Source organism: Neolamprologus multifasciatus, chromosome 8, assembly GCF_963576455.1.
Source record: "Neolamprologus multifasciatus chromosome 8, fNeoMul1.2, whole genome shotgun sequence".
NCBI classification, from domain to species: Eukaryota; Metazoa; Chordata; class Actinopteri; order Cichliformes; family Cichlidae; genus Neolamprologus; species Neolamprologus multifasciatus.
In genome coordinates this window covers 17,224,035-17,249,998 of record NC_140446.1, presented here as the reverse complement: position 1 = coordinate 17,249,998, position 25,964 = coordinate 17,224,035, and the positions used below count along the sequence as shown (strand labels likewise).

At 37.5% G+C, this 25,964-nt stretch overlaps 1 protein-coding gene across 5 annotated transcripts in view; it reads right to left on the bottom strand.

Moving 5' to 3' along the window:
- Positions 1 to 19: 19 nt before the first annotated feature.
- Positions 20 to 25,964, bottom strand: part of LOC146512839 (voltage-gated potassium channel KCNC1-like) — a 53,349-nt gene continuing 27,404 nt past the window's right edge. Inside the window, exons 3-6 of one of the 5 annotated variants that reach the window (XM_085171407.1) lie at positions 23,427 to 24,408; positions 21,781 to 21,975; positions 19,883 to 19,903; positions 20 to 12,243 (exon numbers count right to left, since the gene is read on the bottom strand). In XM_085171407.1, the coding sequence (XP_085027533.1) occupies positions 12,089 to 12,243; positions 19,883 to 19,903; positions 21,781 to 21,975; positions 23,427 to 24,408 (1,353 nt within the window). In that variant the 3' untranslated portion in view covers positions 20 to 12,088. Of the gene's footprint in view, positions 12,244 to 19,882; positions 19,904 to 20,691; positions 20,821 to 21,780; positions 21,976 to 23,426; positions 24,409 to 25,964 lie in introns of those variants that run through there. The other 4 variants (XM_085171408.1, XM_085171410.1, XM_085171409.1 and 1 more) reach the window with 4 other exon arrangements.

The window sequence follows — 25,964 nt, the reverse complement described above, 5'->3', positions numbered from 1 at the left end:
TCTTAAACAGACACACGAGTGGTGTTACTTTTTCATTTATTTTAAGTTAATTTCAATGATTTTAAGCAATTTTAATGTCTCTGAAAAAGCATCTCATGACTTTTAGTTTGTTATTCATTCAAGCTGCTATGAAGATTGAGATTCACATTAGATCGCATTGACATTCATACATTATAAGTCTCAATAGTAGAAATATGTTCAATTATGACACTTTATTGATATGTTTCTATTTTTTCTTCAAAATATAAAAAGATAGATCATGAACATTCCATTGAAATATACTTTATACAGTTCTTGATGAGTTGTTCTTTGTTTTACAACATTTCAAAAATAAAATCCGGCATAAGTCACAACCAGATAATCCAGTGACCACCTCTTCGCCCCATTCACTCTCCTACTTAGACCGCAGTACAATGGACTAGTACTTAAGTCTGTTTTAGACAGTTTGATAGCTTCTAAAATGAATATGTCTTCATCTTTGGATGCATAATGATACTATGTACTGTTAGTTCAACGTATATTGGGTATGACTTTGTTTTAATCATTATATTTCTAATTAAAATAAGATATATGATATATGTTAGAAAAATGTAGTTAGTATGATAACATTGATAACAACTCTGTTATTAATTTGTAAAATAAAATATTTTTCAATTAGTGTGATTGCTAAGTTACTCTATGGAAAACCATAAAGCCACTACACATTGCAATCATCTAAACTGATGACAGAATATCTGTGTCTCAGGGAGCATACAGTAAGTGTCTATCAGTGGCATTCGTGGTGCAGATTGCATACCGTGTCCTCAACTTAAAAAAGAAAAACAGAAAAACATATTAAACATAAACGAGCATATAAAGAAAATGGTTACCACTGAGTATGTGTCATCCAAGGACCACATGACACTTTCCCAACACCTGCAGATGACATGTCCACATACATAATAGTCATTGTCACAACAGTTGCACCTCCTTACCATGTAAAGCAAATTTGTTCTTTTGGTTACGGTGAGTGTTTCTACATGAAATTTATAACATTTTTAACAGATTGTAAAAATAAAACAGACTTAGCACTCTCAACATTGTAACTCATTCTCTTTAAACGTGTCTAAATCAAATGGCAGTATTATGCATTGGAAAAGGAAAGACATCTTTTTCAGCCTGGCATTGGCAGAGCAGCCACAACGTAGAGAATGAAGGAAATAAAGACTGTAACCATGAAAAATAAAAAGAGGAAAAGACACTACTTGGCCATAAAAACAAAAACAGCTGGGTGAAGCACAAGGTTTTTGCAAGTGTGCGCACCATTGCAAGAAGTTTACCTCTGAAATATTCATAAACATCTTTGTGACCATCAAAGCCATGGTAGCTTAATGCCTTCCAAAATGGGAACTGAAATTGTGAGTTTTAAAAAGATACGGGACCAAAAAAGAAATTCCATGGACCATTTAATGCAAATAGACAAAAGTTCTAGACCCTGTAAAACCAGTGTAGACTCGACAGAATTTTTGAAGGACTTCTACAGTCTACATCACACCACTGAGTCTCATATTCTGGTGAGCCTCCAACTGCAATGTACTAGGAATGGACAAAGAACCGTGCAGCTGCCTGAGCTAAGCCCTGGACCAGCAGGGCCTGAAACTCACTTGGAATACCAAGACAAGGATGAGGGGCTTAGAGAGCACTCAACAGTGACATTATTTTTTACTTATTACATCATTATCAATCTCCCCTTGGTGGACACTGGTATTTCTCACCCTTTCGTTCCCACTTTCTGACATCATTTTGGAAGCTCTGGGTCTTTTTGATTGGTACTCACATGACTGTGCTGTTTGCTGTAATAAGCTGCCAACTAGCCAGCTGGATGACGATAATCATGGTAAGTGACGAATGCAAAGACCTGACCATCTAAAAAAATGAAGACGAGCTACCTCTACACACTCATGCTGACACTGCGAGTGTGAGTAGTTTTCAGTTGCCTCTTGGAGGAAGACGTTTCTGCTCTACAACACGGCACAGTGTTTATAGTTATCAGGACTGGATTCATGACAAACAATGATAGGAGGCTAAGGGAATATGTCAAGACTCTGTTCCCCCCCTTGAGAGATTATCAAGTCATAATGCATGCGTTTTTACACATCACTGTGAGGTGTTCACATTATCGTCATCTATATACTAGGATTTTTTTTTTATCTTAGAAAGAAAATAGCAAAACACCTACATCCAAGCACATCATTGACACACCTGAGTCCTTAAAACCACACAAATTTTGGAATGGCAGTTGGTTCCATGCAAACCTGATATCTCCGACTATTTGCCAATATAGTATCTTTCGTACTGTTATTGGTCTTTATTGGATAACCTACACATCTACTCCCATGTTTCTATGAATGGAACAGAATTGCCTATCCTAGCAAAATCTTGCCATGGGACATCCAAGGCCTTTATAAATCTCTAACACTGAGATTTTAAAGATACTCCAAGGACTCAAGGTTCTCCATTTGACCTGCTACAATCTTGTGACAACTACTGTATTATTGCCAAAGAAAAAAGCAAACTATGAGTAGTATTCAAGCTGTCAAAGTTGTGGTATGGAGTGCTGCTGTTTTAGAACTGCTGCTGCTCTTGCTGCTGCTGCTACGTAAGTTGTGCAAATGAATCAAGGAGGAAAACATGGACCTAACAAAAAACCAAAGAACATCCCAGGAAAGAAAGCCTTTGCGCAGGTGCTATAGGCAAAGTCTTGAACGACCACTGTTGACTTAGAAGAGTTAAAAAATATACTGCTCAGTGCATTAGAAAATAAAACAGTGACAGAAAACGTCAAAAACACTGGAATGACGAATGTAGGGCAGTAGTAGCAGAGAGATTTCATCAAACAAAACATAGTTCAGGGTGTACTTTGCAAACATACATGTTTCAATATTCACATTTTTTTTAACTTTTCAAAACAAAATATAGCTCTTCTCTTTCATTATAATCTTTTTTAAAACATTAATTGCATATAACATTTTTTTTAATTAATTTTATATATTTTTTTTTGTATCTCTAGCACCCTTGTCTTCAACTAAGGGCTTGCAGAAAAGACAGTCATGCAAAGTAGTCATGCTGGTAAACAAAGTTACAAAAATGCATTATCTTTTTTCTCCATTTGTTTATCTCATCGTCCATCCTCCATCATCCCCATGTCTTTGTAGGTGCAGTCTGTCATTGCTCATTGTCTTTCAGAAAACATTTTCTCAGTGCTTGTGGGGTAAACAGCTTTGCACACCCCTCATAACAGATTATTTTCTCTCCGTATTTTTATAGGACTTTGACTCCATTTCTTGATGCCAAATACTCAAATCACATTTGCATCTGACTCTTATTTTTTCTGTCATTCTGGACTTTTTTTCTGCTCAGAAATCTCCTCCAAAGTAATGGAGAGTTGTGGATTTGTTTATCAAAATATAGATTTGTTCTCTTTGTACACTTCCGCGTTTGCTCTACTCTTGGTCCACGTCTTCTGGTTTAACTCTTCGCGTAAGGGTCCCCGAAATGGGCCATCTTTATCTTGACACCGACTCGCCCGTGAAATCGTTCACATCAAGGGCAAGCGAGCGATGGGGCAGTATGAGTCCTGGGAGTGCTGTGCCTTGACTGGCAGTGACAGCCTTTGTGTTGAGGGAGAATATTTATCTGATTGGTCCCTTTCAAAATAACATTGAAATTACAACCACTGGAGAGTGAATTAAAAACAGTTCTTGTAGTGGTATGGTCTTATTTGTCATTCAGGAAGGCTGCTATCCCTTGATCGATGAGGACTTCATCTCTCTTTACTTCCCATGGCTGAATGCTGAGTCAGTCAGACATGGGAAAATATTCTATATGTGCAAATCAGGATAGGGATAGTGGCAGTTTAATAAGTAAGTTCTTTTGGGCAGTGAATTGTAGGGCAAGTATAAAACTCAACCTTAATGGAATATTTCCTCAATCTACAACACATTAAAGAAGGTCATTCAGCAAGTGCATGCTACAGGACCTTTGGGCAAGCCCATGTCGGTACATGAGAGAAAAAGACAAGTCTTTTCTCACTATTTTGTTGCAGTGACTGTTTCAGGTGAGTATAAATGTACAGTAAATGCCATATGTGACATGTTTGAGCAGATGCTACATGTGCTTTGTTTACATGTGCTTCACACTTGGTATAGTTTGTAGTTTTTTTTATATCAGTGCTGTGAGGAGGGCAGTGTTTCAGTCAGATAAAAGTTAATGGAAGACATAGATTCAGTGGCAAACATACTATACACGTGCTAAGCTTGAACAAGGGACCATATGGGTGTAATATATATATATATATATATATATATATATATATATATATATATATATATATATATGTATACATATATACATATCAATATATATATATATACACACAGGGTCCCCCAAATGGGCCATATATATGTATATATATTTATGAATATATATATAAAATATATGTGTGTGAATGCCAGGTGTTTTAATGAGTAAGACCAATCCTTTGTCTCTCGTGTACTCGTTTTTTGTTTTTGTTTTTTTAACTGGAAAAGGAACCCAAGAGGAAAATGACATCTAAAAGATCCCTTGAATGCATAAATTCCTCTCTCTGTGAACGGTTGATGAGTTAAGTCAAGTTATTTCCCAGCCAACAAATGCTACAATATGTTAGCAGAGATGCTACATTGTTCATTCAGTCCCGTTGAAGACGTGTTTTTTTTTGTTTGTTTGTTTTGTTTTTTCAGAAACTCAAAGTTGCTCAGTTGTTCAGTACTGTAGACAGCACTGAGTTGGTCTTCATACAAGATGGCGAGTATTAGTGTCAGAGAGATGTCATCTGGAATGTGAACTAAGGGGTCCTTTTTTCTCCCAAAAGTGTGTAAGTGCAATGCTCAGTCAGTTTGCAAAAGGAAAGGAAAAGAAAAGGTCAGTCAGACAGCTGTAAAAAGTGTGGTTGGAGTTCCGAGAGGCTGCTTTGGTAACAATGTGAGGAGCAGACCATATGATTTTTTAATTCATGATTAACCTCTGGTCTCTCTTGTCACCCCAAAGATCTCCTTTAAACTGTCCATCCGTGTGACACCTGTCGTTATGTGGCTCCCGCCGCAAATTTGTGTTTACCGGTTATGGACTCTTCATTAGAGAGAGGGCGAATGCTAGAAACTTAACACTGTAAAGAAAAGAACAGAAAGCCATTAATATCAGGTCCACAGAGTTTGTGAAATAGCATGCACAGTAAAACGTTATAAACAAACTGATTAATTTATAAAAGTGCTTAACTGATATAAACCAGTCTTAGTTGTAAAGTCATTGTTTTTCTTGTTCTCATATTCTGAATGTCAATAATAGGGACTTTTGTAATCCAGGTTATTAATTCTGTTAATATTATGTACAATAGGAAAATAATCAAGGATTGCTATTACCTGTAAACTGCAGGTTAACAGTGTCAGAATGAGGTTCACACATTTAAACTGTAATGACATCTACAACAAGCTACAAAAAACCAGTCTGTCTCATAGATATGTACAGACAGTAACTTTGCGTATAACTTAAGTTCTGCAACTCTGCACATAAAAAATGAGTGTAGAGGTTGCTATTTTTAGTACATTCCTGTGAAGTCCCATTCTGACAAATTGCATTCTGCATTTGTGATGTTAGCCGGATCCCCTCCGTTGTGTCAAAGGAACAATGTCGCAAGGAGCCAAATATGGCAAACAGGATGGGTGAAGACTGTGTCATTGCGGCACGCACCACAGTTCTCTAGCAGTCACTGAATATATTACTCTGGGGTCTATGGTGAAATCACAGATGCAGAGTGCAAGTACAAAGTGGACGTATAGGAAGCAAACTAAAATGACAGCATTGCTGGGTGTGGTCCAGAGCTGCACAAGGAGATTGGTGAGATTTAAGTTGGGATAGATTTTGCTTATTATGGGCAGAGTTGCTGTACTTTTTTGTTATCACACATTTATAATTTATACTCAAGTATCAGTGACGATAAAAATGACAACTGACATTATTAAAAAAACAAACAATAGACTGAATGAAACTTGCTACCAGCCAATTGACCAACTTTGCAAAGTTGCACTTCAACTTTCAGTGAACACAGCAGTCATTGTTAAATCAGTGAGTTATGCACAGAACATTTCAAAGTGAGCAGGATTAGGGAGACTCTAATCAGTTCTTCACTAGTCTGTGTAAGTGCGTGTGTGCAAACATTTTCATTTGAATGATATGTATACTTCACGGAAAAGACATTTTTGACATTTTGACACATGGACACAGAAACATACTGAATGCCATTCATGGAGGTTTTCACATCCACAAAAGTATTATTGGACTTCAGATTGTGAGATTGTGGCATTACTCCCAGACACAGTTTCAGGGGTTTAACACCTACCCTTAAGCTACACTTGAAAACACAGGTACTAATTCCAGAAAATGCTTGTCAACAACAGCCCACTATGAAGTTCATTCATTTAACAAATCTAGCAAATTGTGTGATGCCATTAAACATCTTTCAAGAGATAAAACACTTCTGTTGTGGTCACACCAGCAAACGTTAATTTACAATGCAATGATCCATTGTTGATGCTGTATAAGCTCTTCCTGTGGGTCCTTCATCTCTTCATTTGACTTCCTTCTTCTATCAGTATCCAGTACAAAGGTGCCAGACAAAAAAAAAAAACCAAACAAACCAAAAAAATAAATAAAAACACAGCACAGTTCATAACTAGTAAAAGTCACTTTTGCAGTAAATGTAGCTTACAAGCTTACAATTACTGCTCAGTACATCTTAATTTAACCAAGACATTAAGTGAAGTCACTGAATTCTGTTAATATCAATAAAAAAAAAATTTCTAGATGTGTTAAATGCAGACATATAACCGTTACTGTATATGACTCTCTTCTATTGTCAAGTGAGAGCTCCTATGTATGAATATAAATACATTAGCCACTATTGGACATTAAAACAATATTATTTGTCTGGTCATAAATTACACTTTAATATCTTTTTCCTCAATTTAGTACAGTTATGTTTGCAGACATCTTCCCCAGCCTTAGACTCATACTTTGTGTATTGCCCAAAAATACACAAAAACACAAAATACACAGTGCACAAAGTTGAAGGAGGATGAGATTTGTCGTTATTGCTTTGTTTTCTTTTTTTCATTTTGATAGATATCGCAATAATATTGTTATTGTGAAAAATCTGACATTGTGACAGCCTCATTTAGGATCTGATGTTTTGGGGACAAAATATGCAGTTCTGACTGTGTCTTTGTCTTATTCACTCATTTCCACACAACATAGCTACGAAGCTATGAACATGGCATAAGTAAAATAAAACAACAAGAAATATCTTTAACATTACACAAATACCAAATACAGGTGTCTTTGACATTATTCCTATGCCCTATTGCTCCAGCACTTTACAAATGTAAATATTACTGCCTGATTTGTTTAAAGGGTGGTGTATGCATTATTTTAATCTGTACATTAGTTATAAATCTGATCCCTAGGGCAAATTCAAGGAACAGTTTACCTAATTTTTCCCCTGTTGGGGATTTGAGATTTTATTCACTCATCATCCTCTTAATGGCCACTACAAGTTAGTCTAACTATCTTGTTATGCACAATAGTGACACACACAGGCGTTTAACTGAATTCACAGTTCCACTTCCACCCTTCTCAAAGCACAAAGTTCAGCTTCATTCTCTTCCTTTCTAGAAGGTTTTTACAGTACAGCTCTGCATATTTTCCCACAAAGCTGCACATTTATCAAACATTTTTTGATACATTAGTCGTGATCACTGAAATATTCATACTCATTGTACGTTTATATCGATTAACATAAAGCACATGTACTCAAATCAGTTCTTATCAAAGCAAATACCAAACTTACACTCTGAACCTTCTTTCAAGCCATCATTACAGGTCACTGGATAATTACATAGATTAAAAAAAACCCTAATCATGTGATAACAGTAAAGCAAAACATAATAATAAAAAAAATATGCAAACATACCTCAAAAGTATGTATTTATAACTGGAAACAAGGTGGTGCATGGGACTTTTAGGATTTTTAGGGAAAGCCAAACATCACTTTACATGCATAGGAGATCAGAATCAGGGGTTATGGAATTTCTTGCCCTCCCCTCATATGGTATACATACATAGGTTGTGGCTTTAATGTATATGTAGATACAGATATGTACATATTTAGTAAAAACCACTGACCTATTAAGAATTACATCAAAGGTCTAGCTAGTTAAATCTAACTTTAAGTTAAGCCTACATGGGCCTCATAGAGGCACTTACAACATACTGCCTGTTTCGTTTACTTAAACAATGGGTGCTTTGGAGGATTCTAGGATATTTGCATTTGCCACAACTACTCGTTTCTCTTTTTACTCAACATATAGTCAGTCGATTCAGAGGCAATACAAACTGAATATAAGCAAATACAGTACTCTTGTAGTGTTAATGTTAGGATAAGGTTGTGTGAGGTGTGGTACTCCCCTCATTCGCTGTTAATAAGTTAAAGCATTCAAGCAAAACAATCCCCTGCAGACATTGTAAATGATGGATGGACATGTTCTTTTACTGTAACACAAATTTACATTCTACACAAAGTTGCATAACATCTGAAGTCAAAGCATAACATCCCCATTGTGGATGTTATAGATTGCGTAGACATTCTATGATAATACAGTACAGTAAGTGGGCACAAAAAAGGTTTAATGAGCACTGAGAAGCGATGTGAGCAAACCTTATAGTCCAAAAGATTTGCTTGTGTGGACTAAGAACATCTTTGAGCATGTGATCTAGACAAATCAGTGATTCATTTCACTTCACAAAAGACTTCTCTGCAGGATAAATTAATTGAAAAACCTATCCCAGAGTTTTCCTATCTTAACTGTACAAGTTCAGTTTGACATTTTACATCAAGTATCTATCAAAAATGCTTTCATTCACAGGAAAACTAAATCTCGGCATGCGGTTTCGGATATTTTCAGACAACACTAAAATGTTGTAATTTTCTGACATCATAATCATGAAGTGAATCAACCTAAGACTACTTTGGTCTGCAAATATTTGCGATGGCCTTCAAAACCAGCAACGGATGAAGCCAGGCAAGCATTACTTCTTACAGTGCCTGAATGTCAAAATCTATCCTAACGCAGACACTTAAACATCATTTGACAACAGATTCAAGCAAAACATTCAAGTGATGTCACAGCTTTCATGTAAACACTGCATATCTAGATTCACAAACATATGGGGTCTGGAAGCATGTGGATAGTAAGACTTCAAAACAAGTATGGAAATACTTTCCTTTTACAATTGTCTGTAAAAACTAGTTCTGAAGCATTTTTATTTTTTATTTTTTGCTGTCTTCAGTCTATGTTCCTGTTGGTTAAGAATCCTATGAACAATTTACAACATTGTATTATTTTAATAGTTATTTTAGACAACCAGTGGCATTAAAATGTCATTTCTTGCCATGAAATACACAGTATTCATGAAAAAAAATACAAAATCATTAAAAAACTAAAGCGATTTAAAATGACAGCCTGGACATCAAAAAGTCTATATAGTGGCTTGAAATAAAACAAGAAAAATGGCTCGTGTCATCTGAATAACTTTTGTACATTTACAGCTGGTACAGCTAAATCAGTGATAATGAGGAGATTGCCTGCTAAGTCTGTGCGTGTTTTAGATTAAAAATATATCTGTGTATTTACATATGTATGTGCACAGCATGTTTTCCAGCATTAACGTAATGTTGCATGTTTATTGCATTTGTGAATGTGTCACTATTTTTAAATCTTTTTTTTTTTTTGCTTTTTTTGCTTTTGATTGAGATTGCTGAAGGTAAAATTATAGCGACAGCCCACCTAAACATGATGGTTTATTTGAAATTATTAAAGAAAATGTCAAAAAAAACCTTCAAAGCATAAATGGTGAGGAAGAAATTAATTAGATTTAGAAAAAAGGAACAGGCCAGTTTGATTAGGTGGTCCAAGGTTTTCATTGTATACTTGTTTTGTAATATTATCTGTTTCTGATGCCGAGACACAAGCTTCAAGAGTGAGCAAATTAACAATGATTGTTAGTAAAGTGCTTGCATTTGATTTAACTGTATAGTTAATTAAGTAGTAATCCATATCTGACATTGTACATTTGTTTGAATTTCCTTGTTTATAAATACTTTGCATTTAAATTTCTATAAAACGTTTTAGACCTACAAGTGCATATTTCATTTATATCACTGTCCTGATTATACTTCAAAGGCCAACTCAGTCATTTGCTACCATAAAACAGAAGATTTTGCTCCTTTGCCAAAGGCCATTTCAGAATAACCAGTTAGCATGTGTTGAGCCAAGCAGTCCCACTTATATATAAATATTTGAATGGTAAAATTTCTCACACATTGTCTTTCACTATAATTTGTTATCAAAAAGCTTAAAAAAAGACCTTGTGAATGTCTGCCTTACTGGTATAAGGATTTGGCTGATATGTGGGTAGATTTAAGGTTTAGATTTTGCTGTTACGTGGAGATTATGTGACAGTGCATTTGAAGGAATATTACAACGCAATGCAAAATGATCCAGTGGAACAATAAAATTATTGGGGAAATAAATTAGCGTTACAGGGAAGTAACTATGGAAAGCAATAAAATCTGATTTTTAAGCTATTTTTTCTTAAGTTAATCATAAGCATAAGCTTTAATTTTTTTCAAATCATTTAAAGTGTCTAATGAAACAATACGTTTCTTTGTGAATGAGTATTGGCTTATGTATATTAGACATCTAGAATAACAACAATAGCAAGTGGATCAAGTGAATGTGCAAGCATCTAACAAAGGATTAGACAACGAGACAATGATCGTATGTATTGGCTCCTAACAGCAATATAATATAAGAACTATTATTTTCAAGAGACATGTTCACCCTCAGAATTAGATAGCTCTTTTGGTACAATAAAACACATATTACTTTCATTTGTTTCTGATTTTGTTGACATCCCTTAACTTGACATCCCTTAACTGTGTAAACTATCAGCATAAAGTGCCCAATGATGTCACAATAATGAAAATGAACTGAGTGTTAATTGAGACTTACATAGGATAGGTTGTTTTTTTTCCGACAGTGTGGATTGCTTACGCGGCGCTGTGTTCACTCGCTATATATTTATTATATTATGTATATATTTTTCTTTGTCTTTGGCTAAATAAACTAAATTACACAATATGGACAAAAGTACTAAGCCACTTACGTATAACACTTACTGGAGCTGCTTGACTATGACTTGACCATTTTTGTCCTGATGTTAATACCAGAGGAGCTTTGGAGGTTATTGACCTTTATGTGTGACCCTGCTTTGTGACCACATTACAACAAAACAACTTACAGTTGATTATGGACTATCTTGGAGGGAAGACCTTTCACTGACTGACTTATTGCAATGGTGGCATCCAATTACAGTATAACAGTTACATTTTTTAGAAGTGGAAAAAGTCTGTTGAATGAGAGGTGAAATGTCTTAAAAACTGTTTAAAAAATGTGAAGGATTTTATCCAGCTGTGGCAATGGGACACTTGAAACACCTGAATTCAAAGATTAAGAGATGTGGCTCAGTAATTTTGTTCATATCATGTATCTTGTTCCATGATTATTTCACTGTATGAGTGTTAGGAGTCTAAGTTAATTTGGTCCAGAATGCGCAAAAATATTCATCTGAAAATGTAACTGAGCACATTTTTAGAATACCTTCTTGATGCGTGGCACTATTTTATTCACTAAGCAGCCCCAATCAGTTTTACATTACTTGTAATTATTTAAATAACCATGTATCTTTAAAGCTAAATTTTGCATTTAACTCCCCCAACATGCTTCATAAACCATTTGATTCACAAGACAAGATCTCATTCTTTCTACATTCGAGTTCATTGTATGTTATTGCTATTGTATTTGCATGGCGTACAATGCAAATGGAGGCTTCAACGTAATTGGTCCATGGCTAATCTGCTGTATCTCTTATCAGCCAATCATTAACACAATTTCTGCTACAAAATGGAGGGGATGGGGGAACGACAGCGCCGCAGAGGTCCTGGAGCCTCATAGGTCTCAAACGGCGGGCTAGTAATAGGAGCGAGTCGCAGTGCTGACCCAGTCATTCCCGATATGTTATTAAGACTGCGAGATTTTTCATAGCCGGTTGCTTTAAGACAATAAATATAATAATAAATCAGTTTAATAAATTGTTTGTATTTTTTTTTATGTCATGTGCGAATAAATGGAAAGAAAATCAGTGAAATGTTTACAGATAATATGAAAAATTCCCATATGCAGAATGTTTTTTATGAAGGTTTCATAGTTTTGAAACATGAACATGAGGTTGAAGATGTTAAAAGTAGGAATTTAAAAAAAGAACCACAAAAGTGAAGAGAAAAGAAAATGAAGGATATTAAATGAAAATCATAACGACATATAAAGGACAGACAGAGACAAGACAGACAAGACAAGACAAGAAAATGCGAGTTATGATATGCCTTTTTTTTTCCTCAAAAAACATAAACGCAAAAGATTTGTAGATATTAAAAAATTTAACACCAATAAACAGGCCATTGCATAAATTACCCAACACCTTGTGAACGGTAACGTCCGATGTTCAGGTAATTTGGACAACTATTTGGCCAAAACCGCACAGTTTACACAACAGCAAATACTCTGATATCACTGATACATTGTAGTTGACCACATGAAGTTTATGTGGAATCATATCGTGCTTTGTCAGCAGCCCATTTTGTATTTACTTGGTATGAACTTGGTATAAACTTCAAATGGCCAAAACAAAAATGTCCTCTCAGCCACATTTAAATCACTTTGTACCCTTGGTAATCACATCCTGTTGTGAGTGACTACTGAGTCACTTTCTATTTTGATTACAGTGGGAAATGTCACATTACAAAGAAGTTCATTTAAAACTCTTTCCAGCTACAAAAGGACCTTTAAATTATAATGCGTGACACTTTGCATTTAGCTTAACAAATAACCAATTCATCTAAGAATCAGCACACTGGACTACAATACCTTTCCCACTGTATTTTTGGTCCAAAACACTTCATGCGTACATTGAGCCCTTCTTGTAGGAAGCAGCCACAAACAAGGTTGTGTTGTGCTCACAGTGTTGTTGCATCAACTGTAGTGAAAGGCCCCATTGTTAGATAGCAGCTATCTGCTCTAACAATGACTGACTGACTTATAGTGAGTGGAGTTTTATACATTTACTAGCAATGTGCTCATGTTAGCTGAAATGAATGTAATGCTCTAACACTGTGATGCTGGAGCAGAGTTTGTGGTTTCTGTACACTTAAGTTATGCATGTAAATTTTTGTCAAACTCCATCCACCATAAGGCCGCAGTCAGACAACAAAGAACACCCACTGATCCAGTGTGACACCCTTTGTGTCTTCCTGTTGCAATGGAAAAATATGACAACATTCAGGGTCAAAGTGGCCGATTCTACCACTCTAGATAACCAAGCTTAAATCAAAGTATTATTATTTTTTTACTCAAACACTTTCGTCAGATGGTAGCTCAGTGACATAATAATGATGCATATTTGCATCATTAATATGTCACTGTGCTGGTCATCTTTGGCGTAACATACTACAAACACTTTTGAAAAGCCGCCTGGCAAATCTGGTGCTGCTTCATTCTCAAGTTAAGTTAGAGGAACGTTTTTCTCATACCACGCAAATGCATCAAGACAAACTGTCAGTTTACATCAAGTGGCAGCCATGTATAGAAAGACTGCTGACTGAGTACAACACGGGAGGAGAAAAAATAAACAAACCTGGTATGTTGTTGGAACTGAACAACGCTTGATGTACTTTCAGAGTGAGAGTTGAAGATCAAAACTCAAACATCTCTGCTTATTTATTCTTAATATTGTTTAACAGTTAAAATAGTCAAATTGAAATAATCTGAAGGTGCCTTTCCTATAGCTAACAAGCAAAGATCTTTTTATGGCATAATGTATGCTTGAAATCCAACATGATTTTAAGTTTACTGTTCAGATTCACACGTAAGAAAATGTGTTTTCTTTTCTTTAAAAAGGGAAACAGAATAGTCATAATCGTGAAGATTTACAAAAATAGTAAAGGCTGAATATTAGACAACTTCTAATTTGGATTAATGCTCTGCATATCTGAAGATATGACGTATGATTTATGGGGGTTCACAAAAAATAATCCTTTATAAGAACTTTTAACAAAAGTCAATTCTTTGATTTTAGTCACAAATTCCTTCCAGTATTTTCTATATATTGTTAAAGATCACCATGCAGCATCCTAAGTGTTCCACTCTGCTCACGTAATAGCTATGTTTTATATACACTCACTCACTTTATTAAGTACACCTTTTCAACTGTTAAATATGGCAAGCATCTAACTAGCCAACCACATGTCAGCAAATCAGTTTATTTCGGCTTTTAGGATTTGGTTGTTGGTGCCAGTGACTTAGCACCAAGCTGGTCTGATTTCAGAAAGTGCTATACTGGGATTTTCCCGCACAAATACCTCTAGAGTTTATGGAGAACAGTCCAAAAGAGCAAAAATATCTATTGAGCTGCATGTCTCTGGGTGAAAATGCCTCGTTGATGCCAGAGGACAATGATCAGACTGCTTCAAGATGACAATAAACACTTGCTACAACTGAGGTATGCAGAAGAGCATCTCTGAAAGCAGATGTACTACAGTGGCAGAAGAATAAAACGGGTGCCATTCCCATCAGCTAAGAACCGGAAACTGAGGATATGATTGCTACAGGCTCACTAAAACTGGACAACAGGGTACTGGAAAAACATTGTCTGACCTGAGTCTCGATTCCATTCGGATGATAGGGTCACAATTTGATGTAAACTGCATGAACCCATGAATGGTTCAAGCTGCTGGTTGTGTAATGGTGCTGGGGATATTTAGTTGTCCATCCCTTTATGAACATGGTCAGAAGTGTACCAATATTCTGATGGCTGCTTCCAGCAGGATAACGCAGGATGTCACAAATCTCAAATAATCTCAAAGTGGTTTCTTCAGCATCACAATGAGCACCTTCGGGATTTTGTAGAAAAGGAGATTTTCACCATGGATGCGCAAGAGAAATATCTAGCACCTGTGTTATCCTATCATAAAATCATCATCGTCATCATCAAAATCAACCAGCAAGGGGTCACACCCGGTATTAGCAAGATGTACCTAATAAAGTGGCCCATGAGTGTATATTGAAATAAAGTTGGTAATGTGGTCTTCTTAATTTCTGGCTTTAATATGATCTCGCTGACATTTAATAAACTGATTTGTTCAATCAAGCTTTTTAATGTGATTCGTAACACTTGCCGAATGGCATATCAGTAAAAATGGAAATTGAGAGACAGAAAAGCAGTTCCCATTTGTTGATTAAATGAAAGGTGAAAGTGATAGAGAGCGATGAGATCAGGTGGTAACATGGTTGTGATGGTTGTTCAGCTGACATTAGTTTGCTTTTGTCACACACAGACTTTGTTTAAAAAAAATCCAAGAAGAAGAAATATTGTGAAATGAAAATAAAATAAGTTAATCATGTCTCGGCCACTGCAGTCTCTCACAGTCTGCTCTCCTCCTCTCTGGGCTATCTGCTGCATTTACAACAACAATCATCTGTGGTTTTGTGCTCTGGGATTCTCTATCAAGGGAAACGGTGAGTCTGGCTGTCACTGTATTCAGTGATGACATAATTCCTGCCCAAAGTCACACTTAATTTACACTATAGAGGGAGTATGTACCTACCTAGAGTCAGACTTTAGTTACACTTGCACTGCAGTGGCGGCCTGGGGATGGGATGGAGAATGAGTGTTAATCACACAAGGAGAAGGCTATGTCGAGGGAAGACACAGAGGAACAGAGACAGCACTGCAAATATTGTTGCCAGACTGTTTTCCAAGCACATAATCATGTGAAATTAAGACTGACTCAAAAAATAGCCTTAAAAAAACACACTGTACAGTACTGTATGCATGTATGAAGGCAATGACCTGTTTTCAATCACTGTTTATAGCTTATGACTGTTTGATTCTTTTCTAAGAATGGCCACATACACACTGGTTCATTCTTACATGGTATAAAGATCGTATGATCTCCTGTCACCAATAATGAAATGTACTGATTTGGTCATGACCATTACTGAAGCCACAATATGTGCATACACTACATACAGCTCCTACTATATCTTCTAGAGAAGATATAACATCCAGCTGTATCCTACATCCTCTAGTTTGTAGTATGTAGGTCAGACCTATGCAGTTCATGTCAAACCCAATTAATATTTTATGTCCCTGCTTCTTGTACATATATGCGAATATACACTGTGCATATATGTGTATCGGTAAAAACCTGGCTCAGAGAGAATATTTGCAGAGCGTGATGGGGGGAACACAGTAAGACACACACAGTGGTACTGTTACAAATATCAGACCATGCATGGCAATGTAGAGCGAGTTTTACATACTGTGTCAACCGTAAAGAGAACACATGAGAGGACTGACAAGTGTTACCACATAAAAAACTTTCACACGGGTTATAGGAAAAGGCTTTTAGGAGTTACTTTTAGAGTTAGCGCGTCGCTCTGGTAATGACCGCGAGCACAGACAGAAACAACAGACAGGTCTGTGGTGGCTGGAAAAATATGTCTGGCAAAAGTTAACTTTAATCTGTGTCAAAATTAACAATATAAAACAATGGGGTAAAAAAGGAGCAGATGAAATGTCAACGAAGAGCATTTTTTTCCCTGTAAACCTCAGCATTGTATCTCTTTAAAGTCTCTAAATAAATTATATACTTATCCTTCCATGAAAATGCCGCAGATTTACTGCACATAGTACGGATTTACTAATAAGTATTAAAAAATCTAACACCAATTACCCAACACCTTGTGAACGGTAACGTCCGATGTTCAGGTAATTTGGACAACTATTTGGCCAAAACCGCACAATTTACACAACAGCAAATACTCTGATATCACTGATACATTGTAGTTGATTACATGAAGTTTAAGAAATCTTATACCACTAGTGAATTTATGTAGAATCATTATTTGCCTTGCATTATGCTTCGTCAGCAGCCCATTTTGTATTTACTTGGTATGAACTTCAAATGGCCAAAACAAAAATGTCCTCTCAGCCACATTTAAATCACTTTGTACCCTCGGTAATCACATCCTGTTGTGAGTGACTACTGAGTCACTTTCTATTTTGATCACAGTGGGAAATGTGACATTACAAAGAAGTTCATTTAAAACTCTTTCCAGCTACAAAAGGACCTTTAAATTATAATGCGTGACACTTTGCATTTAGCTTAACAAATAACCAATTCATCTAAGAATCAGCACACTGGACTACAATACCTTTCCCACTGTATTTTTGGTCCAAATCACTTCATGCATATATTGAGCCCTTCTTATAGGAAGCAGCCACAAACAAGGTTGTGTTGTGCTCACAGTGTTGTTGCACCAGCTGTAGTGAAAGGCCCCATTGTTAGATAGCAGCTATCTGTTCTAACAATGACTGACTGACTTATAGTGGGTGGAGTTTTATACATTTACTAGCAATGTGCTCATGTTAGCTGAAATGAATGTAATGCTCTACAGATTTACTGGACATAGTACGGATTTGCTAATAAGTAGTGAACGTTTTGGCCAAATATGCTCTTGAGAATGCCTTTAACCAGCGAGATTTGCACCACTTTTCTGTTAATTCGTTCCGCTGTTTTGTTGGCAGTTTTGTTTGTCACTCCGATTCAGAAAAGACAGATCACAGGTGATGGTGAAATTCAAAGGGGATCACAGGAAGAACACAAGGGAAGTCACAAAACACAAAACAACAAAAAGAACTTGTACAAAACACAATATCAAGAGAAAAACAAAACAAAATACAGAATACAGCAAAATATAATTAAAATTAACATAAATCAACTCAATCCACACACATACACCTCGAAACAATAAAGCATTCAAATAAATACTTGTTTTTATTTTACAAAACTGCTGGATAACACATCACAGTAATACTTAAAAGAAGATGCACACAGCATGTTAGAAACACAGAACAGAACAAAAAAACACCTCATATACATATATAGAGGAAAGAGTGTGGAGAAGAAGAGAGACAGAGGAAGAGAGAGACAGAAGCCAATATAAACTCCTTGAAGAAGGTCTGGAGGAGTGATTTGGAGTGAGCAATCCGAGGGGGGTGATTGACCGTTTGACCTTTGTGAGCCATGCATACGGCACTGGGTGCGTAGGAAGTCAAATGGCCAACAATCCAACAAAAGAATCTGAGCTAAGAAAATAAGTTGGCAAAAACACCTTATGCATATATCTACAAAATAAAGCACAAATAAAGCACACAAGAATGATTTTTAGTCAGCATGGAGGAAATCCCTCTTTAAAAACAAGTGGAGAGCAGGGACTATCATAACTGTTATAAACCCAGTGCTTTTTGTTCATTTATTTGATATTCAAAACTTCTGATTCACAAATTTAACAGATTAGTCATATAAGTTTGAATGCTCCTACATAGCTATCTCCCCCCCCCCCCCCCCCCCCCCAATAGGAAAGAGGTAGACATCACCTTGGCCAGGTCATTTGTCTAACACGGGGCTTATAGACATGGAATCTTGTTATCAGATACTAGAGAATCAGGTGTCAGAGAAAGTAAGAAACAGATCAAATTGATTTGGTATTTACTGTAAGCACTTAGTACAGTCTCTTCCCCCAGTGCACAAGGCTCAACATTAAAATACACACTAAAACAATAAAGACTTTTATACATCGCTTACCTACAAATTACAAGCTCTAAGCAGCATCCTAATAACCCAAGCACTTGTTTTGCTCAATGGACTCCTGATTTGTTTTAAAGAGGGATCTTTGTAGCACCTAGATTTTATATTACATATAGAAAACCATTAAAAACTGCAGCGATGTCAGCAACCTCTAACTGAAAGGCTCGGACAGCTCGAGGCTCGCTTACCTTAGACAGCATGAAGCCGCTTTTTCGGTCAACTCTGTCATAGCATTTGTCTTTCTGTCTGGCCGGTAAGTGTTTCAGTCACCAAGTGCAGCTTATGTTCCTTCTGATTTTTCCACAGTACTCATACAAAAGGTCCTAATCTTTGGACTACACTAGGCACTGAAAGCACAGTTATACGGTCAGGGGATAGTATTTCAGATCCATTACACGCTTATTTTGTAAATTAGCACTCTGGTATTATAACTGATTTGTAGGTCAATTTTTTTGTTTGTTTGTTTTTTGATTAATGCTAAAATGTTTGCTAGTGTTAAGCATGCCATGTTTCACGAAGTGATATCCCCTGACACAGATGGCTCCAGTGACCCCAGTTACCTTGGGCCTTGGAAAGGTGATATCCAGCACTGCAATCACAATGTGTTAAAGTATCAGTGCAGACCAGCTGATTAGAGATGGTGCATATGTACATGTAATTTTGAAAATCCTTGTGGCCACATCACGGCGTAGCAGGGACAAATGCCACTGTTAGTGCATACAACCAGTGTGCGAGTACATGTACATATTATATATACAGGTGTAAATAGAAAGGTGTTGTTTATAGTCAAACATTGTTTTTTTAAATTGCAGTGTGCACTTCTGTTTGCCAAGGTGGAGGTCCGTGGGGTAGGGAGTAAAACACAATAGGAAGGGAAAAAAACAAATTAAGCCACACACGACAAACACAAACACAACACTCAGACGGCATTGAGAGGACAGAGACACAGTGTATAACATGTAAGAATGAAAAAAGCGCACATACACACGCGTGATATGACACAACCTGAAGAGAGAGACAACAACAACACAGAGGCACATCAGACAACAACATGACTCGCTGTTCCCATTGGTTCTTCTTCAGTGTCTTGCTTTATTAGTTATTGACACAGGACACAACAACTGGGTTATTTTTCATTTGAGCTTCTGGGTGTTATTTGCACATGTGCATACCCGCATGGATGCGCTCTTGCACTCTCATGACTGTATGCAGGTTTTAAGCTCTCACACAGACAAACAAGTAATTACTGAGTGAATATCACAGCAAAATTTTCACATTTTCTCTCCAGATTTTTTCTTTTCTTTTCTTTTTTATTACATCTTGTACAGTGTTCATTGAGATTGTCATTCACAAAGTTATAATAATAAGTACAACATTGGGCTGAGGTTAGGACTCATTGTATGAAATACCTCGGAAATCACAAGGTGAGCCCCGAAATACCCTTTGCAACCCAAACCTTAACATTCACACTGAAGTGCTACCTAACCTGAGCTCAAATGTTTGCATCATTCCACGCATTCAGGCACAGATCAGTCTTCTTACAGGTGACACAAAGGACAAACTCCATTGAACATTTAGACACAACACTGTGAAAACATTTGGTGTATCTGCATATCTTTTGAGGTCATGCGTAGCATGTGCAGCTGCATCTGTGTTAAAGTGGGCACTACACTGCTGTATGTGCAATTAAAAAACATCCTACCTCTAGGACAGCCAGATTAAAAAATTCTGGATGTTTCCAGGATACAAGCTCCTTTATTAAAAAATTTATTTTGTTTTTTTTTTAGTGTTACCTCTGGTCTAGGGTTTGATCCAGGAAGATGTAGAGTTTGCATTGAGGTCCTGCTGTAACAGAGACCCCTCCATCTTATACCAATCCTCAGTCAGAGGGGAGTCTGGGCTGGGTGCCAGGGCTGCTGCCTCTAGTTTGTTGTCAACAGGGGGGTGTCGAAGGTTTGGAGGGAGTGTGGGGGAGTGTTTCAGTGCAGGTTGGTGGCAGTGGTGGTAGTTGGATTGCAGTAGTAAATGAGGTGTTGGGTTTTCATGAGCATGAAGATAATGGACATGGGGCAACGAAAAGGGAAGGCGTTATGGTGGAGCACAAAGGAAAAGAAGGGGTGAAATGAGGACGTGGGTTTCAAAAGGGAAAGAGCGGGGACGGGAGGGTAGATGTGGGGCAAGTTTGGGAGTGTCAAGGGGTTGAGGGAAAAGTAAATAAAAAGGACAACACAAGGCAGGAGAGAGAGAAAGAGAGAAACAGACAGGGAGAAACAGAAGTGACGAGAAGTAAATTAATGCATGGTCAACTGTCTGAGTCCAGAAGACAGAGAAAGAGATCGTTTTTGAGCATGAATGAATGTGACATTATGGGACACAGAACAAAGTTCACCGACACCGTGGAAAGATGGAAGACATGAATGGCTGAGGCATTGTGAAGAGAAAGGAAAAGAAGAGAGGTAGAGGGACAGAGATTCTTGTCTGACAGAAGAAATAAAATGTGATACCAAGCGGTGATGGAAACACAGACAACATGAATGTGAAGAGATGGAAACAAACAGAGCAGAGCAGAAGAACTTGGTGTGTATGCATGTGTGGCAAATGCACGACTGTAGATGTGTGGATGTTTTGTTGCTAGCTGTGACTGAAGTCTCCTAACTCAGTTTATAGTGTGCTGTCCCATCCAGCGCATCTTTCCTGCATGTTTGAATGTGACATTCAAAACGTATAGTGACATATATGTAGTTTATCTGCATTGGCTGCCTCTGCACTTATATAATATATAATGTATGTTTACATCATACTGTGCCAAACATCTTGCTGTGTGGATCTGTTTACATAAGATGTGCATGTTTTGCATATCCGTCTCCTGGTGTGAAACATACCTTTCCGCACATTCCCATCTGTGGCACGGAATTCCCTGGTATTAAGAAGGAAGCAGGCTCTGTCCTGCTGGTAGCGTTCCCGAGTGGGGCCTCGCCCAATAGGACTCCTCTCATCCGGGCTCAGCACCTGGTCGATGGTGGGGCAGTCCTCATTAGCCAAGGCGGCTGAGGCTGCGTCACCATTCTGCTTAGAATCTAGTTGAGGCAAAGGAAAGTGAAAAACACACAAAGAAGAATTATTGTGTTACAAAATTAAACATCTTGTTTGTGTACTCAAAAAGCAATTTCATATCTAATGCCTCTTTTCTGCCTACTCGGCTGTACTTGATTCGACTTGACTCTGGTTCTGCCAGAGGTTTCTTCTTGTTAAAAAAAGGTTTTTCCTTCTCACTGTCACCAAGTGTTTGCTCATAAGGGGTCATCTGATTGTTGGGGTCATTTCTAGCATTATAGGGTCTTTACCTTACAATATAATTGCCATTAATAAAATTCAATTAATGTGTCCTACTCTAGTGTAGGAAAATAAAGCATGTTCTGGTCAACCCTTCTGTTTGTAAGGGGAAGCCAACCAGAAGAAATTTTCTTGTTCTACGCAGTGAATAAGCTGAGGGCCTCACCAAGATTAATATGAATGATATGGAACTATGAGTCATGCAAAGATATGTTAGTAGACAAGCTTTGCATATAAAAATGTGTCTTATTTAAAAAAAAAAACAAAACAGTAAATAAGGAATATATATTTTGAGTAGGTATGACTATTCATAAACCATGAAATCAGAGGACCGCCCCATGAAATTTTTACTTGATTGTACTTTCCAAGTCTGGAGTCTGCTATCAAAAGTTTGACTGATACAACTTGCTAATAAAAACAAGGAAAAAAAGAAAAAAAAAAAGGAGAAAGAAAAGACACCGCCCACAAATACCTGGAAAAAAGCCAAGCAGACAAGATATAGTAAAAGCACTGAAGAAATGTATTCTGACTCACTAATGATCAGGCCATTGGAGTAATGCATTTAAGGTGCATTATTGTGGCATATGACTGACGCCTGATGCTGCAGCATGTAAAAAGCGCACCAAGAGCCACATTACCTCGCCTCCTGATTTCACTGCTAATGCCAGAGAGATAATATGTGGGCTGACTTTCCTCAATTCGGGAAGTCAGCTCAAAATTGAGATGCATTAAGCTGTTTTAAAAGATAATTGAGGTCATTTTCCTTCCATAATGTTTGTTTTTTCCCTCCTGACAGATGGAGGCCTTAAGGCAACTGTGAACCTACCAGTTGATCATAAATTACATATGAGTTGTGATGGGCCAGCAATTCCTCCAGGGTGGCTCAAGAATCAGCTATGCATCTCTTCTTGATGGTACTTCCACTTCTTTCTCTTGACACTTTGGTACTCTTAATTCTCAGTTAAAAGTCTAAAATCTTTTTGTACGCCTCAAACTACCATGAGCAAACTGTCATATTGATTACAATCATGCAAGTTCGTTTTAGATTGCTTAAAGTGGTAAACGACATAGTGAAACTTGAATTTTATCTTGAACATACACATTTATTCATTCCTATCTTTTCAACAGTAAAAAAGATTGCATATTTTCTCATGATAAACATAAGTAGCATTAAAAAACAACAACAAACACTCACCTCTGTTGATCTCTATAATTTCTTCTTGGGCAAGAGGACAGTCACCTCCTATTCCTCCAGACCCCATCACTCCTCCTAAGACATTTCCCAAGATTCTTTGTGGTGATGCAGTAGCCATCGCCAAGGCATCTGGCTTGCAGTAGTTGGGGGACCCTGGTTGTGGCGCTCGGGGGATATGTTTGTTCTTCTTTTTGGGAAGCTTTTGTTTGGCCATAGCCAGAGAGTAGTACATGCCGAAGTTGTTGACAATGACAGGTACAGGCATAGCAATGGTTAGCACACCAGCCAAGGCACACAGCGCACCCACCAGCATTCCTGACCATGTCTCCGGGTACATATCTCCATAACCCAGCGTGGTCATGGTCACAACGGCCCACCAAAATCCAATGGGGATGTTCTTGAAGTTGGTATGGGCACTGGCTGTTGGGTCATCTGGGTCTGCACCAATTCGTTCAGCATAGTAGATCATAGTGGCAAAGATGAGGACACCAAGAGCTAAGAAGATGATGAGCAGGAGGAATTCATTGGTACTGGCACGCAGGGTGTGGCCAAGGACACGGAGACCTACGAAGTGGCGAGTCAGCTTGAAGATTCGGAGGATACGAACAAATCGGACAACACGCAGGAACCCCAGGACATCCTTGGCAGCTTTGGAGGACAGCCCACTCAGACCAACCTCCAGATAGAAGGGCAGGATGGCAACAAAATCGATGATGTTGAGGGTGCTTTTGAAGAATTCCAACTTGTCTGGGCAGAAGGTGACTCGAAGCAGGACCTCAATGGTGAACCAAATGACACACACACCTTCCACATATGTCAACCAGCTGTCAGTCACCACCTCGTAAACTATCTCCTCACGAGTCATGTTGCCCACTGTGACGTTCTCTGTCTTGTTGAGGATGGTGTTGAAGGCCTCGTGCGTCTCCATGCAGAACGTGGATATGGAGATGAGGATGAAGAATAGGGAGATAAAAGCCACATACTGAAAAGAATGAAGAAAAGGGTAAATAGAAAGAGTTAATGTAGGAAGAGAAATCAGAGAAAGAGCAAAAGAAAAAAGTCAAATTATGAAAATCCAGCAAGGCAAAGGACATCAGAGAAAATGTCAGCATTTTAACAGTATAAAACCTCAAGCCAACTGCAAAAGTAAATGCATTAATTATTCATTCAATTTAAATTAAATTAAATTTAACAACCAGTGAATGTATAACACTTATACCCTTAAATAGTATACTATCAGTTAATACTCAACTCAATATTTAAAAATGTCTTAATATGTCAATGTGTATCCTACATATTCCAACTAATTACCACATCTTAACCTGAAAACAAAACGTGTGCAGAAAGCTATAAAAAATATTTCAGAAGCATGTCGTCCACAAATAGAACTTATAATTAGAAGGGATAAAATAAATAACTGAAAATATGTCTGCCATATTACAGTCATGTGGAGAAGGAAGTTTTCACAGGACTTTATTCAGCTCTATGCAAAGAAACTAAGAACACCTTACTTAGTAATTAGCAGCCAGTGCTGATAATCAAATTGACCCAAATAACTGATCATTAGCAAGTGTGAGCACCTCTATAAAACCAGAGGTTTTGGCAGTTTCCCGGTCTAGAGCATTCAAGTGTGTGTTAACACAATGTCACCATCTTCCTAGTTGTGGACATCCCAGCAAATTCCCCCCAAAATCCAACTGTGCATGTTAAAGTTTAAAATTCATGAAGGTGCAATGAAAAAAGACTAATAGGTATGGCTTATTTGAAAGGGTTGATAAGAGAAATACTGTCTAAAAAGAACTTGGCAACATGATTTCGATTTGCAAAGTTGCATCTAAATAAACTACAGACAGACAAGACCAAAGAAAGTTTGGTTAAATAGACAACACCGCATTTGCAGAAAACCAAACACATCACCAAAAACACTTCATGCCAAGTGTTTTGCAGCCACAGGACCTGGGCAGCTTGCAGCCAGTGAGCCAATCTATATGCCAAACTATTAAATGTCAAATGCGAGGCCATTTCGTCCATCAGCTAAAACTTGGCTTTACAATGTAACAATGACCCCAAACACAGCAACAAATCTGTTGCAACGTCCCAAAGTCTGGAGCTCAAACTGACTGAAATGATGTGATGAAACCTTAAAAGAGCTGTAAATAAATAAAAGGAAGAGTGGCCAAAATTTCCTCACAGTGACGTGAGAGACATATCTTATCGTTCCACAACCTGGGTCCTTTCTATATACTACAATATTTTGCATCCCATGGGTTTGCCTGTTCACTTCAGAAATCTCTGCAGCTTTCCTTGACAGAAAGAAAAACAAGCCAATTTAAACCATCACACTGTCCCGCTTCACACATCTCTGTTTTCCAGTCTGTTTCTAGCTCATCTGCGTGATCTGCAGTTTACTATATGAAGCCAATCTTTTCCCTTCACTGTAACTTGTTCAGTTGTCAGCGAATCGATGACAGTAGTGTGATGACACCAGTGAGCGAGTGGCTGCTGCACAGTCTTTCCCCATTGCGGTCCATTCCTAAG